The sequence below is a fragment of the Protopterus annectens genome, chromosome 2.part0 (assembly GCF_019279795.1).
Source record: "Protopterus annectens isolate FY-2018-M chromosome 2.part0, PAN1.0, whole genome shotgun sequence".
Lineage (NCBI taxonomy): Eukaryota > Metazoa > Chordata > Ceratodontiformes > Protopteridae > Protopterus > Protopterus annectens.
In genome coordinates this window covers 1259656985-1259674547 of record NC_056728.1, presented here as the reverse complement: position 1 = coordinate 1259674547, position 17563 = coordinate 1259656985, and the positions used below count along the sequence as shown (strand labels likewise).

Below are 17563 nucleotides of genomic sequence, written 5' to 3'. Positions count from 1 at the left end.
AAGATAGGGCTTAGCACACAACCATGAGGAACACAAGTGTTGAGTATTATGCATCCTGAGGTTTAGTTGCCCGTGCATGTTTTCTGTGGTCTGTTTGTCAGGCATGTTGTTTAGGCCTTATGTCTTTTTAGTAAGATATTTTTGCGGGTGTTACAGTTGTTGTATGTGTTGGACAGATACATGCCTAAGGGGGCCTTATATTCAATGACTGGCCTAATAAGGGCTGAGTAAAGGGGACAATAGCACCCCTAGATCTAGACATAATGCCTTTGTTTATAAGCTGTGCGATATGGAAGGACTTTCTTACCACAATAGACACAAAATTTAGATCATTATCCACATAAGTTCCTGAATCCCAAACTGGGTCAATTTTTAGGGCTGTATTGTCAATGTGGTAGTTCTCTGGGGTGGACAACTTCTCAAAGAGTATGATAACGCATTTTTTTTTTTTTTTGTATTTAGTTTCAAACCTGATTTTGACACCACTTATTTATTTGAAACAAATCTTCCTGCAGGATAGCTAAGCCATTTGGGGATTCAATGACTGCTCCTCACTTGCAGTCATCTGCAGACTTAGTCAGCCAGAGCCCTTTTAGTATTGGTTTTTACTTCAGAAAAGTAGAGCCCAAACAGGAGAGATCCAAGTACAGAATCCTGAGTGACTCCACTAGTGACTGGTCTCTTTGTGGAGGTAAATTCCCCTATTTTGATTAGCTGTTGCCTCTTTCTGTAAGCCAGTTAGTAATCTAAAAGAAATATATACAGTACAAAACTAGTAGTCTCATTGAGAAAAAAGCCTTGGGTTTTACAAGCCATGCTATACTTCATGTGATGAGTACTGGACCAGAAACATGATGTGTATGCATAAATAATACGTACTTGAAATACAAGATTACCCGCCACATATACACCAGCTTACACTCAGAAGATTTCATTCCATCTACCATGGGACAACAGTCTTAGTGATAATATGGAACTTGCAGTGTTCCCTCCGGGGGAAAAAAAAGTTGCTTAAGACAAGAGCTTCGAAGGCTATTATATGTAAATAAAGAACATATCCAATAATCAGAAATTAATGCAGCATATATTGTGTGTGTGTGTGTGTGTGTGTGTGTGTGTGTGTGTGTGTGTGTGTGTGTGTGTGTGTGTGTGTGTGTGTGTGTGTGTGTGTGTGTGTGTGCACATATCCATCCAATGTCACAAGTCACATCTGACTCCTGTAACAAACTAGCGAACAGCTGCTGTCATCCTTGAAGTTTTAGGCAAGTGGGGAATGGAAGTAGATGACCAAGCATATATACATGTACACACATGCACACTCACACACATGCATGCACTACAGATACATGAAGGAGAATTTAGAGTCACTGGTCAACTTACTGCATGTCTTTGGTAAGTGGAAGGAAACTGGAGTAACCAGGGAAGTCCCACAGAGACACAAGGACATGCATACTGCAACAGAAGGCACCCCAACCCAGAATGAAACTGATAACCTCTTGTAATGAGGGAGCGATGCTATCTGTTGTGCCACTATGCCACACACACACACACACACACACACACACACACACACACACACACACACACACACGCAGATACATGTACACATGTACATTTTCATTTATATCATCTTTGCAGCTGATTGTATAGTATCTCTCCCTCAGGCTGTGAAATGAAAATTCAAAGCCACATAAAAGTATGCCCACTTATTTAAATAATGCAGCTAGAATATTTGTATTATTTAAGCTTATCCAAACATAATACATAAAAATAAAACACAATACTAGACAACAGCATATAATTTAGTTCTGCAGATCTAAGTCATGCAAACTAGCTATACCAAAGAATTATCTGTAATCCAGTATTGGTACTGCATCTTTAAATTCAAGACACTTCTATAAGACCTCCACAGTTTTAAAAACTCTATTATCATGACCTTTAACCTTTGGAGACAGTAGATAGGAAGGACATACAGCTGAATGTAATCTTCACTAAGTCGAGCAGAGCTGATTAAATGGCAGTGACTATCTGTTGCCTACTTTACTCAAGCACAGTATCTAACTGGGCAAAATCAGAAGCAGTAAGGCATCCCGAGAGCACCCCAGCACTACCAGGTTATACCTCATACCATGCTTTTCGGCCCCAAAACTTGGACCGAACCACAAAAGGAGGGGGAGTATCGATATTCATCAAAGATACCCACACCTCCAGGTTGGTGGCAAAGCACGAAGCATCAGAGACTATCCATGTGCAACTAACAGTGGGTAAAACTGCCTTCCAGTTTATAGCCTGCTACAGACCACCCTCCCAAACCCAGGAACCCCACTCGTCCTTCCTGAGAACACTGGAAAATATGAAGGTCTCTCCGAACACCATTATATTGGGCGACTTCAACTACCCAAACATAGATTGGGAGCATTACTCTAGCTCCAACACCCTTGCCCAAAGGTTCCTAGAATTCATAAACTCAAATGCTATGGAACAACTTGTTACCACTCCCACAAGAGGGGAAAACATACTGGACCTGATCATCACCAACATGGGGACTCTATGCTCCAGACCAGAAGTGTATCCCTCACTGGTAAGATCAGATCATAAACTGATCTCACTGGATATTCACATCCTGACCCCACCCCCTGCCCAGAAAACCACAGTGAAAAACTTCTCTAAAGCAAATTTCACACTCCTCAAAACCGAGGTGGAATCCTTCAAAGCCCCCGGGCCTGTGGAAAATACGGCCCAGACCGCAGAATCCTTTATAAATGCATTCTATGAACACCTTCAGGACTGCATGGATCATGCAATCCCAAATAAAACCAAGACCCAATCCTCCAAAGGCAGATGACCTATCTGGTGGACCCCAGCCATAAACAGACTATACAATAGAAGGAGGAAGCTACTACATGATAGAGCAAAATCCCAAAAAGGGAAGGCATCTCTGATCAGTATTAGCAAAAAACTAAGGGCACTCATAAAATCGTCAAAGGCCAGCTTCGAGAGAAAAATTGCACAGGACACTAAGGATAATAACAAGGCTTTCTTTAGTTATGTTAGGAACCTGGGTGGGAATTCCCAGATATGCTCAGAATTAGTCCAAAATGACAAAAAATACACTGATCCCACAGACATTGCCAACATCCTAGCTGACAGGTTCAGCGCAAACTTCTCCCCCCCCTCCCCACCAAAAGGGCAAATATTTGTCCCAGCAGAGTGCTGCCCCCCTGACATCTCAGATGCTCAGGTGGGAGCCGCCCTCCAAAGCAAAAACACAGCATCAATGGGACCAGACGGTGTCCCAGGCTGCGTCCTACATGAACTCCAAGAAGAGCTAAACCCAAACATAAAACTACTGTTCAATCTCAGCCTTACTACAGGATATGTACCCAAAGAGTGGCGTACAGCAACAGTGGTCCCTCTCCACAAAGGTGGTGCCTCAACGGACCCTGGAAACTATCGCCCCATAAGCCTGACTAGCTTGGTCTGCAAAGCTATGGAAAGGATCATCATGGACCTCATAAATAAAGATATTGGGGACCTACAGACACTGGATCCTACCCAGTTTGGCTTTGTTAAGGGCAGATCCTGCCTCTTAAACCTGGTTAACTTCTTTGAAACAGTCACCAAGGCCATTGACAAAGGGAAGGTGGTCCACACAGCCTATCTGGACCTCAAAAAAGCCTTCGATACAATACCCCACTCGGGCATTGTAGATAAGCTCACCAGCTTAAATATAAACCCCTATGTCACTAGATGGGTTGCAAACTGGCTCAAGGACAGAACCCACATGGTTAGAATTGCTGGAGCCATGTCAGACTCCAAACCAGTTACAAGTGGCGTCCCACAAGGCTCAGTCCTGGGACCTCTCTTGTTTGGTATATATTTCTCGGAGGTACAGGCCAACACGGAAGGACTGTGGCTGACCAAGTTCGCAGATGACTGCAAACTGGCCATAATCGACTCTCCAGCCGACACAAGCATCCTCCAAAAGGGCCTCGTGAAACAGACAACTGGTGCCAGAGCCATGGCCTCAAGCTAACGCCAAAAGTGTATAGTCATCCCTTTGGCAAAAACAAAGTGCCCACAAATTACCACATAGGTGGTAATCCATTAAGTACAGAAGAAGTAATTAGGGACCTGGGGACCCAAGTTGATAGCAATCTCTCATTTGACAACCACGTGGCCAAAGTGGTTAGAAAAACATTTTATATAGCCCACCTAATCATGAAGGGATTCACATCTAGATTAGGGGAGGTCATCGTGCCTCTTTACTCATCCCTCATCAGGCCCATAATTGAGTACAATGCCCCTTTTGGGCTGTACCTTACCAGACATCTGCAGCAACTGGAAAGACCCCAAAAGTACCTCACCAAGAGGATCAAAGGGCTCAAACAGATGCCATATGCTGCCCGGTTAAAGAAACTCCAGCTCTACTCAGTGGCATACCGCCTGCTCAGAGGTGACCTGTGCCTGACGTATAAGGCCATGTCCAACCCGGAATTAAGGGACTTGCTGCACCTCAAAAAATCCAAATCCCATCGAGCTACACGCTCGAGAGACTTGAACCTCAGCACTGAAATAAATAGGACATGCTGGAGGGACAGATTCATAACCCAGAGGCTCTCTTCACTCTGGAATAAAATCCCAGTCCAGGTTAGGCAGAGTCCCTCATTGACTCTTTTCAAGAGGAATCTTGATGAGTGGATGGGAGATCGTAGGTTTACCCCGGGTATCACTTCTGTGTCACTGTTAGACAGAGGCACAGTATACTAACCTCGAAAAAGGGCATAACAAAATTAATTTAAAATGGGTGGCGAAAGCCAAACATACTCTGGCTAGGCTTATAAATGCCCTAGGGCAGATAGCCTAGTATGAACCTATGAACCTATGAACCTATACCTGCTATGATTTTTATCAGTTGCGGTAAGCTTATATTCTTTCCTCTTGTATGCATTGCAGGTGTTTTAAAGCAGCAACACTCACACCTCAGTGCCTGCTTCTTGTTCACTTGATCTTAGGCAATATGCTGCGTAGCTGTACTTCTTCCATACATTCTCATATTACTTGCATTATGCAAATCATAACTACAGAACAGCTGAGGCTTATCCTAACTCACTGACTTCAGGTATGCCAGATAATCTGATCATGAATAGTACACTGATTTTTTGCAGTATGTATCACTTGCATATCATGACAAGCTTACCTAATATAGGTTGTTGTGTCTTTCGGCTTTTCCCGGTTAGGGGTCGCCACAGCGGAACTCCGGTCCGCTAATGATTGGCAGTAGATTTTTACATGCCGAGTTGCCAGCTCTGACGCACAACCTTCAATGAAGGTATGCCCATTCACGCATGTCTCCACACAGAAGACGCTCTATCTGAGAATTGAACAGGACAATGTCGTACTGTGAGACGACAACGCTACCGCAGCACCACTAATATAGGTAAATTTTTTAAATATATCCCAGCAGCATGAAACATCTAGCAGAATCTAATTGGTCTATTTGACCATGATGCTCTTGAGGAAGTTAGTTTGCCACAGGTTCATAGGTTAGTACTAAGCTAACTACAATTTTCAGGCCATTTTAAACCCTAGTCAATTATCGAATGTGATGCTTAAAATGAACCTTTCCCATTGGAGTTTAGATTCACCCAACTCTTTCCAAAGTCTGTATTTATATATTACTCTTGTCATGATTAATAGATCAACACACAGATATTTAGAAGAGACCCATTTGTTGGGATAAAGCATTTAGAAGCAGTAGTTGTACAGAAAGGGGGAGTCCTGGGGTAAATTTTCTATTTTCCATCCATTTATTCCAAGCTACACTTGAATGTTGTCAGGGATGAGCTTTGTATACGTTCCTGGGGAGTATGTTCTGGAGAAGTGGTATCTTTGGTGAGATTCTATCTCTTTCATTTCCCTGCTATATAAACCACATTTGCCTGGTTTTGCGCACCAGGCAGCGCCAGTTTAGCTAGGGTACAACTATTCCTGGCTCCACAAAGTCTCCTCTTCAATTTTTCCCCTGGTACTAGACAAACTTTCAACTTAAGTACTCAAGCCATTCATTTTGCAGCCCGGCACTTGCTCAAAACTCATAGCAAGCACTTATAAACTGTAGCACTAGACCCCCCCTATACTGTACAGAAGGACAAGGCTCTCTATTCGACCTTACCAGCCAATCAGTCAAACAGTTCACTGTACGTATCCAGACATGTCCAAAGGGCAGTTTCAGGTGTACTCTCCAGTCCAAGTGGTGAATCTGGGCATTTTGAGGCAATGTTACAACTGCCTCATGTACACAGATAACCCTCTCCTCCTACCACCAAACACTAATACATGTGAGAGATGCAATTATACAACCAAACTGGAGGCTAAGCTCTCTCAACCCAAGACTGGATCAGACAGTCAAGAGGAGAAGGGAAATACTTGCATCACACCACCAGTCTCACATAGACCCATTAAACCAGCACCGGCAAAAAAACACACACAAATACATGAAAACATACTCGGAGGCTCTAAATAAAAATCTGCAAAAGCAACAGAGACCTCCAAAGCAGACATCCAAGCAACCTCCACCCCCCAACACAAACCATGAAACACATACTTCACAAAACCAGTGTGCCATGCAATCATAGCCCTTAAGGCAAGACAACATACCTAACACACTAGTAATAGGTGACTCTAAAGTCAGGCACACTGACGTCCCACTCACTAGGCCGAATAAGGAGAAGGTTACTGTTAGCTGCCTGTCAGGTCCCAGGATCCGCCACATAACACAAGCACTCCGGTCACTCCAGAACAAGTACAAATATAACTCTGTCATTGTCCATGTCGGTGTGAATTACCTGAGCCATACCTCCCTGGACTACATGAAAAGAGACATGGAAGAGCTCTCTGATCACGTAGCCCAGGCCGGTATGACCCTGACCCTGAGTAGCATCCTGCCCTCACCAAGAATTATACCATGGTATAAAGAAAAAATGATCAATTTCAACAATTGGCTAAGTTTCTGGTGTCATTCATAGGGGATCCAGTGCCTGTCTGCCTGGGATGACATGCTCAACAAGCCACGCTGCTTTGCTAGAGACAGCTTGCACCTGTCACCCCTAGGCTTTTGAATACTGGCCAAGGCTCTTGCCACCCCCATAGTACCTTTTTTAGGCAAGGCGCAAATGACAAACCCACTGCCGTAAATTGCACAAGTAACAAAAAACTGAGGGTAATGCTACTCAATGCCAGACGTCTAAACCTCAAAATGCATGCACTCGAGGCACTCCTCAGTATGGAGAAAATTGATATATGTGCAGTAACAGAGACCTGGTTTAAGGCTCCAGAGAGCACCCCAGCACTACCAGGCTACAACTCATATCATACATTTCGGCCACAGAACCCGGACCGAAATACAAAAGGCGGGGGAGTATCCATATTCATCAAGGATACCCACACCTCCAGGTTAGTAGCACAGCATGATGCTTCAGAGATCATCCACGTGCAACTAACAATGGGCAAAACTGCTATTCAAATTGTAGCTTGCTACAGATCACCCACCATGACCAGGACCCCCATTCCACTTTCCTGGAAACACTGGGAAACATAAAGGTCCTACCGAACACCCTAATATTGGGTGATTTCAATTACCCAAACATTAACTGGGAGAACTACTCAAGTACTAACTCCCTTTCCCAACATTTCCTAGAATTTATAAACTCAAATGCCCTGGATCAGCTGGTCAACACTCCCACCTGAGGTGACAATATATTGGACCTGGCCATCACCAACATGGGCGACCGGTGTTCCACACCGGAGGTTAACCCCTCACTGGTTAGATCTGACCATAAATAAATCACTCTGGATATCCACATTCCGCCCCCACCCCTGGACAAGGAAACCACAGTGAAAATTTTTTCAAAAGCAAACTTCAAGTTACATAAGACCGAGGTGGAAAGTTTCAATGCCCCCATGCTAAAGGATAACACTGTCCAAGCTGCAAAATCCTTTACTAATGCAGTCTATGGGCACCTACAAGAATGCATGGATCATGCTATCCCAAGCAAAACCAAGACTCACTCCTCCAAGAAAAGGAAACCAGTCTGGTGGACCCCTGCCATAAACAAGCTATACAATAGAAGGAGGAAACTAGTACAGAAAAGAGTAAAACCCCAAGAAGGGAAGACATCCTTGATCAGTATCATCAAAAAAATACGATCCCTCATAAAATCATCCAAGGCGAGCTTCAAAAGAAAAATTGCCAAGGACTCCAAAGTTAACCACAAGGCATTCTTTAGCTATATCAAGCATCTAAGTGGCAATGCTCAGATCTGCTTGGAGTTAGTGCAGAATGGCACAAAATACACTGAACCGACCAATATTGCCAACATCCTGGCACACAGGTTCAGTGCAAACTTCACCCCCCTCTCACCTCCACAAAGGCCCATAACCATACCAGAACAATGTAGAGCCCCTGAATTTACAGACACTCAGGTTAAAACAGCCCTCTCCAAAGCCAAAAACACAGCATCAGTGGTCCCAGGCTATGTCCTACATGAGCTCAAAGACGAACTAACCCCTCACCTAAACAAACTGTTCAAACTCAGCCTCTCCACAGGCTACATACCCATAGAGTGGTGCACAGCAATGTTTTTTCTGCTCCACAAAGGTGGAGCCACAACAGACCCCGGGAACTATCGCCCTATAAGCCTGACTAGCTTGGTCTGCAAGGCTATGGAGCACATCATCATGGGACTCATTAACAGAGACATTGGGAAACTCCAAACACTGGACCCTACCCAGTTCGGCTTTGTTAAGGGCAGATCATGCCTCCTAAACCTGGTGGACTTCTTTGAGACAGTTACCAAGGCTGTAGATGAGGGACAGGTGGTACACACAGCCTACCTAGACCTCGCAAAGGCCTTTGACACCGTTCCTCATTCTGGTATTATAGTCAAGCTCACCAGCCTGAACAAAAACCCCTACATCACAAGATGAGTTGCCAACTGGCTCATGGACAGAACCCACATGGTGAGAGTTGCGGGAGCTAGGTCCAACTCCAAACCGGTTACAAATGGCATTTCCCAGGGCTCAGTCCTAGGACCCCTCCTGTTCGGCATATACTTCTCAGAGGTACAGGCAAGCACAGGAGGACTATGGCTGACCAAGTTCACAGATGACTGCAAACTAGGGGCTATAAGTGACTCTCCGGCTGACACAGACATCCTCCAAAAGGGTCTAACTGAGATGGATACCTGGTGTCAAAATCATTGCCTCAAGCTAAATGCCAAAAAGTGCATAGTCATCCCCTTTGGAAAAAGCAAAGTACCCACAAACTACCACATAGGTGGTAGTCCCCTAAATATGGAAGACGTAATAAGGGATGGGGACACCCAAGTAGATAGTAATCTCTCCTTTGATAATCACATTGCCAAAGTAGTTAGAAAATCCTTCTATGTGGCCCAGCTAATCACAAAAGGGTTCGCATCTAGATCAAAAGAGGTCATTGTGCCCCTCTACTCATCAGTCATCAGACCCATCACAGAGTACAATGCCCCATTTGGGATGTACCTTACAAGACACCTGCAACAGCTGGGAAAACCACAGAAGTACCTCACCAAGAGGATCACTGGCCTCAAACAGATGTCCTATGCAGCTCAACTGAAGAAACTCTAGCTGCACTCGGTTGCATACAGCCTACTGAGAGGTGATCTCTGCCTGACATACAAGGCCATGTTCAACCCAGAATTGATGGACATGCTCCACCTAAAGAAAACCATATCCCCTCGAGCCACACGCACTAGGGATCTAAACCTCACCACAACAATAAATAGGATGTGCTGGAGGGATAGATTCCTGTCCCAGAGACTTCCCATGCTTTGGAACAAGATTCCAATCTACATTAGGCAGATCTCCTCACTAACACTCTTCAAAAGAAACCTTGACAAGTGAATGGGAAACAGAAAGTTTACCCCGGGGATCACTTCAGTGGCTCTGCTGGACAGAGGCACAGGGAACTAATCACATTCTGGCTGGGCTAATAAATGCCTTTGGGCAGATAGCCTAGTACCTACCTATGAACCTATATACCTGTCCTTCCAAACCATTCTGTTAATGTTGCAGAAGAGGCTTAGTTCCCCGAGTTAGGTATTTCTTATTACATCTGACTTGCAGATGTGCACTAACTCCATCAGTAATGGATCAGAGGATGCCTTGTATGCCAGACACAGGTCACCTCTTAGTAGTCATTAAAAGACCAAATTTAGCAATAGGAATTTGAGGTTGTATAAGTAGGACATATTTGTTTAGGACTTGTACCCTTTTTGTAAGGTATCTATGCAGCCATTCCAGTTGTTTCATGTGCCTGGACAGATGCATGTCAAAAGGAGCATTATAGTCAATGACTGGCCAAATGAGGGATGAATAAAGGGAGACAATGACATCCTTGGATCTAGAAGCAATCCCCTTGTTTATGAGCCGTGCAATATAGAATGACTTCCTTACCACAGCAGACACATACTGGCCAAAGGTTAGGTCACTGTCCACATAATTTCCCAAATCCTGAACTACTAACTCAACTCTTAGGGATGTGTTGTTAATATGATTGTTCCCCAGGGGAGTCAGCTTTCCAAAGAAGCCGATAATGCATTTTTTTTTTTGCACTTACCTTTACTCCACAAGTCTGGCATCAACATGTTTTGTGTTACAACATCAGAACATTTGTCACTTAGATGGTTGCCAGGGGCTTGCATGGATATTATTTACTTGGCTGCTGTAGCACTTAGATCTGGGTGAGTGGCACACTTACGTTATGCTTGGTAGTGCATTTGTACTTGACAACTTGTATAGCATGGTTGTAGCTCATTTTATAAAAATCCTATCCTCTCTACGCCAGAGTTGCGTGATAAATGCTCACTTTCACTACTGCAGATGTGTAACACCATTTTGCTGTATGCAGTCTGATTACCTCTCTAGGTTCACTGTAATGCTTTCAATAGCATGATGACTGCTGTCCCTTTGTTACTGCAATTGTTCCTTTTTTTTCACTATACAACTTCAGTATTGACTGCTTTTCTTTGACTGTATCATGGCCATTGATAGTAGTTGCATTCCATTTGGAAGAAATACATTTTAGTTTGTGGGTTTAAAGAGTGACAAAAATGTTGATTAAAAGTATGCCTTGTTTGTAGGCTTACTCTAGACCACGCTGTTCTCCATGCCCAGCTCTGCCAGTCACCAAAAGCTTGGTGCATACTGAATGGGATGAACAGACACTCTGGGGACTTGGAAGATGGTGCAGTGGTTTGTATCTCAGATATCAGATTGAGATGGGATGGGACACAGCAGCATTTGTGTGTACAAACATATGTAACTACAGAGAAAGGCTTTCTTTACACATTAGTAGCGTGAGCACAAGGCTTGGCTGAGAATGTACACAAAAAGAGCTAATGAACTAGCATGCTATCCCAACTGCCCTTTATATTATGGCTTCATATTCTACTTTCACCTATCTGATTATATTAGTAACACCAGTATTATATATGTGCCCATCTCTCTCTCTCTGTGTTTGTGTACAGACATAGATGCAAACACTGCTCTAGTTCTGAATATTGATAGATAAGTTGGCACTCTGGAAACCTTGGAGGAATACATACATCTTCTAAATCCCATGACTTTTTAACTTTCTAAGCTTGTTTTAGTTTTAAATGTATGGTATTTAGTTGTTGTGGCAATAAACATTTCCCATATTTACTGTTTTCAAAAATGTGTTTCCCCTCCAAGCACACAAACAGTATTGTCATCTACCTGATTTAGAGGTTGTGAGGGCATCACACAATGGACTACTTAACAAATGTCTTTGGAATTCCACTTAAACTTTTAAATTAATAATGTCATACTTTAACTTGTGAGAAGCAGGACCCCAAACTGAGGAGCTGTGAAAAATCTGGATAATTGCACCGCTCTGCACCCGCGTGTCAAAAGCAGATTGAATGCATTAAATGTTTAGCTGAGCCCACCGCCCTCACATGCTGATGGTAATGAGGACTGAAATGCAAATTATGCATTTTCTTTTGGTGGGGATGGCGACGCGTGTGCTGCACATTACTTCAACCAGGATGCTTTGTTTTACTGCCATTCCGATATAAATGTTTTTCTGTTTTTTTTTTTTTTTATTTTATTTAACTATTCAACAAATCGTAGACATTTATACTCAAAATGTAAGATAATTTGATTTCCCAAGTGTCTCTTCCATCTTTTAGAGACTACTAAATACACACATCGCAGCATTTTCGTCAAGTCTGTTTGTAGGATTACTGGACTACTCACTTCTCAGAGACTTAGTGCATGTCTTAAGACTTTATAACATTTATCAAAATACAAGTTCAGTTAACACTATTTCACATGTAAAAATGGCAGATTTCGTCGGATGCGCAATAAACAATAAATTGATGTGTTAACATTGCTTGTGCAAACCAGCATTTCGTCTTACACTGTATATATACATAAGATGCAATATTTTATTTACTTCTGTTTGCTTATTTACTTAAGGTACTGACACTGATTTCTGCGTGTGGGCTCCACAGGTAGTGCCACTAATCATTGCACGTGCACTCCACTGGTAGTGCCACTGATATCTTTGCACCTGCACCCCAGACCCGTATTACAGGCTAGCACATTGCTCTCGATTGAAACAGCTTGTCGTTGCTTGCAGGTAAAGAGGCGTGAATTAGAAATCATAACAAGAGTGCATGCCTCAGCCTGACGCATGCCAATAATTTAGAGCATAGCTCTCAAAGTACGAACATTAAAAATCATAGCACCCTCCTTTAAAATCATAGAAGATGGCTAGAGAGAGGACTACTGTTGTATTTATTTATTTATTCAGAACAAAAGGGCCTTCAGCCACTAGACCTCGTGCAATAAGTGATAAAGAGTTTTTTTTGCAGGCTTAACTCTGTTATTTAGTACGTACGCTTTTAAACATGTATAACTTACAAGAGGTGAAAGGCTAATTCTGAGGGCAAAAATCATAACATTGTGCTCAAATCACAGCAGGCTGACATACAATTCAGCCACAACTAGTAAACAGTCGAAAGTAGAACTGTTAGCATTGAAAGCAACCTGATAAGCCACACTATACTTTATGTTTAGCAATCTGTCAGACTCCTTCGCTTGTAACCTGTCGGTCTCCACGTCTCTTACTTTTGTGTTTCTTTCTTTTTTTTCTTTTCTCTAATTTGAGGATTGTGGCCGAACAAGAATTTAGAAATTGGAGCAAATGGTCAAAAATAAACTTTTCAGCAAAACATTTGTCTCTCTGTTGCCTATCAAAGTGCTTGTCAAAGTGATGGGGTTACAAGTTGGGGGGATGGTGGATCACATGCCTTTCTGGGTCATTGAGGGTTTAAAAAAAATCCCTGAAACAGTAAGCCCACACGTGGGGATGTTAGGACCAGCCCTCTCTTGGGACCCTTTTGTTTGTCCTTCACACATAAGCACCTTCTCAGCTCCAGACGGCTGCAGTGCATAACCTAAGAGCAGCGGTAACAAGCAAAGTTAACCAAAACTGATCTGACAAGAAACCACAATGTCCAGGTCATTTTATGTGGACTCTTTGATCATCAAAGACTCCTCCAGGCCGGTTCCGCCACCATTACCGGACCATCATGCGCAAGACTTTCTCCTTCCCATCAGCATGCCGTCGCCAATGATGACTGTGGCCGCTCCAGTGTGTCCCTCACGCAAGACGGGCACTTTTTGCATCTGTACCCTGTGTGTTGCATCTCACCTGCATTCGTCTAGATCCGCTTTGCCCTTGATCAAGAGTCAGTTTCCGAACAGTGACACACAGTACTGTCAAAGGGTACCTCAGCATCCAAGTCACCCTCTGCAGAGTCATCCCGGACACCCACCTGTCTGCGGTACCCCCGCCTACAGCGCAACAGATCCAAGGCGCTACCACTGCCTACCAATTCAGGGTAAGTGTGTATTCTCACGCTGCAACCAGAGCAACGTTTAGTAAATACATGTTGCTATCAAATTAATACTTAACGGGGGAAATTTCAAATCGACCATTTATTTACTACTTATATTAAAAATGTTACCAGAATACAATACTTAACGGGGGAAATTTCAAATCGACCATTTATTTACTACTTATATTAAAAATGTTACCAGAATACTGTTAACATACCGAAGTTGCTGTAGGTGCGTGTGGATGTCTGCGTGCGTGTGTGTGTGTGTGTGGTGTAGTAGTTGTGTACATGTGTAAGGGTGTGCGCTCTGCTTTGTTTTCCAAACTTATCTGTTGCCGTTTACACTGGTAACTAGTAGATGCCAACCTGATGAAGTTTATGGGACTCCTTGTTGTCTTACCCTTTCACTATTGACTAGTAAAAAAAAAACATTATATTATACGACTTTGGACTGAACTCTACCAAGAATAACTGAAACCTGTCTCTTTCTCATAATGTAGGATCACCGGACAGCAGCCAGCTTCACAATGGCAAACGGATGAGGACAGCCTTCACCAGCACGCAATTACTGGAGCTGGAGAGGGAATTCTCCTCCAACATGTACCTGTCTCGTCTCCGGAGGATTGAGATAGCCACCTACCTCAGCCTGTCGGAAAAACAGGTGAAGATTTGGTTTCAAAACCGCCGGGTGAAGCACAAGAAGGAAGGGAAGGGAACATCCCGGCACAGCCATGTGGGAGGCTGTAACTGTGCCAGCAGTCTGCAGCAAGGACACTATCCCCCTCGCTCTGAAGACGAGGAGTCCCTGTCCCCAGCCAGTGAGGGCGACAAAGAAATGTCACCTTTATGAACTCAGGGGGAAATGGACACGTTTTTAAATAGCGATGTATCTACAAAAAGACTTTGTACAGAACTGACTGTTGGCACTTACACCAGTCATATTCTCATCTATAGGTGAAAAACTTCAGATGCAGTTGGTAAATTGCTGTGCCAGAATACTTTTAAAGCAAGATACCATAGCAATATACTATTTTCAGCATATGGTAGCACACATTAATAATATGAGTTTGATTACTAGTTTTACTACCAGCCATTCATAAATAATATAAGTTTATTTTCTGCTTTAAGTTATTAAAGGACAAGCAGTTTTAAAATGTCCACAGCTAGATGATGATGACACGCGTAGTATTTTATGACAAAAATGTGTACATAGGTTTCCGGTTATACTTGGCGAATTATTAAGCTCATATATGAATAGTTTTATATAAAGTTTATATTTATATTTATTTAAATAAAACTGAGTTGGAAACGCGATGCAGTGTTTTGATTGCGCTTTTTTTTTGCTTTGACGTTAATAATTGTTGGATTATATATGTTATGTGTATTTTATCGGTTTCTGTCTGTAACACACACAGTTTAGACTTTGGACACCTTTTCCAAATAATCTGTCCTGTAGAACAGTCTACATATTTAGGGTCTATTTTAAAAAAAATACTATATAAAACCTACAAAGCCAAAACACTGGACGTTCTGTGTAGCTCAGTAGTTCTTATCTGGTGACATAGGTGAATTACGTGATACAACAAATACGACCTCATTACACAAGAGTGCCAGCAACCACGTTTTGAGCTAAAACATTACTTCTCAGATTGGCAAGCAAAAACCATGGGTTTTGTAAACCTAAGTGTCTGCACTGACTTTAGTTTTATTCGAATGAGTGAGTCAGTGAGTGCGTGTTGGATGTATAAGTGTGTGTGTGTATACATTGTTCGAGTAGTGTGTGCATCTCTGTGAATGACAGTATACATGTGTGTGTGTGTGCGTGTGTGTATATATATATATATATATATATATACACACACACACACACACACACACACACACACATATATATATATACACACACGCACACACACACACACACACACACACACACACACACACACATATATACGCACATGGAGGGAATACATTGGACAAACACACCCAAAATTTGGGAAAAACGGACCAAAGTTCCACGGCCCCATTTTGCAGACGTGGAAGGAAACGATAATGAATATATTTATGTGGAATTCTGGGGTCTATAAAACATTTCACCAAATGCAGACATAGTATATAGTACACACAAATTTACTTATATTAGGAGTTGCAAAGAAGCATCCATTATATGCAGAAACTTTGCATCAGACATCTAACATTTGGAAAAAGACGAAAAGAATTTCAATCTAGCTGGAGAAGTAGCAAAAAAGTAAATGCTACTGCTTCTTAAATATTAAATATACTTAATTTCGATAGATCTTACTTTTGCAGGATACTTTTAGTTGTTGACATTTTTTCTGAGCGGACTTAGAGCATGACTTAAAAACTGTGTCATGGATAAATAAAATAACTCATTATAAACGTGTTGCAAAAGGGCCCTACCTACCTGTAATCTTTCGAATGTGTTGTGAATATGAATAAGTGCAAGACCTGTCTCATCAGTAGATCTTTCCTAAAACAGCACACTTATCTTCGTTTAAACTCCGTTTATGTTCTATTAGCCACAACTTTGCTGTGGCCACAGAAGTCAAATTATCTGAAGTGCACCACTTGTTTAAATAAAGCTTATCAACACCGAGTGTCCCAAAGTGCAATGACATATTGTATTCCCATGGAATATAGTCCCAAAGTGGGAGATGCTTACACTTTGCAGGATCACAAATTGTGTGAGGAGGCAGTTGTGTCAGATGGGATTGACAATTGTGGCTAAGTATACGTCTTTAAACATAGTTAAGAAAAGTTAATTTGTAAGATAAAGAACTTTATTATTTATTTTTCTCATCAATACACTGAGCTATTGCTCGCTCCCACGCAGTAAAAATACTTTTTTATTAACTGTGCACACTTGTTTCATTTTTTGCATGCATTTTTTCTCATTATGAGAGTAGTATAGGGTAAGAGAATCTAAGTGAAAGAATCGAGAACTCTGCATTCCCCATGGAACTTGTGAAATTAGTGGCACAGTGCACGGACACATTTCCATTCAGTGTGGTGCACACAACATTTCAGAGATGAATAGTGTGCTTAATGCAGTAGTTTAGAAATGTTCTATTTTATGGTGCATAATCTGTGAATGTTGCAAAGATAAATTAATTCTGCTCACTAGGTGCATTTGGCCATTCAGTCTGATCTATCCCAGAGTGAAACTTCATGAAGCAGGATAATTGGCTTCATAATTTTCTCTGCAGCTCCTAATTTCCAAAAGGGTCCTGGCTGACGATAGGAATCAATGGGCTTGTGAGTGGCTGCTGTTCCTGTACCTAATCTGTCTTTGTAATGACAAGTGATATACACACCACGGCATTTTCTGTTTGTTTATGCTTAATGGCCCAATGAGTGCAAATGTCCAAAATGCCTATTCATTTTGCCTTGAGTCATCATCCACCAAGGCAATCATTAATCTCCACAAAATAATTCATCATATGCATTCTCCTCACTGTCGGTGGCACAACAGGTATCACACAAGTCTTTGAGGTGGTAGGCTCTGGGTTCTATTCTCCTACAAGGTACAGCAAGTAATGACACTGCAGTGTTGAACTTCCGATGCAGTAATGACA

The 17563-nt window shown here is 42.4% G+C and overlaps 1 protein-coding gene across 1 annotated transcript; it reads left to right on the top strand.

The window, feature by feature from the left end:
- The first annotated feature begins 13500 nt into the window (after nt 1-13500).
- GSX2 (GS homeobox 2) lies at nt 13501-15194 on the top strand. The gene is made up of 2 exons (XM_044061955.1): nt 13501-13970; nt 14468-15194. Exons 1-2 carry the CDS (start codon nt 13580-13582, stop codon nt 14815-14817), a joined length of 741 nt encoding a protein of 246 aa, XP_043917890.1. The 5' UTR covers nt 13501-13579; the 3' UTR covers nt 14818-15194.
- Nucleotides 15195-17563: the final 2369 nt, after the last annotated feature.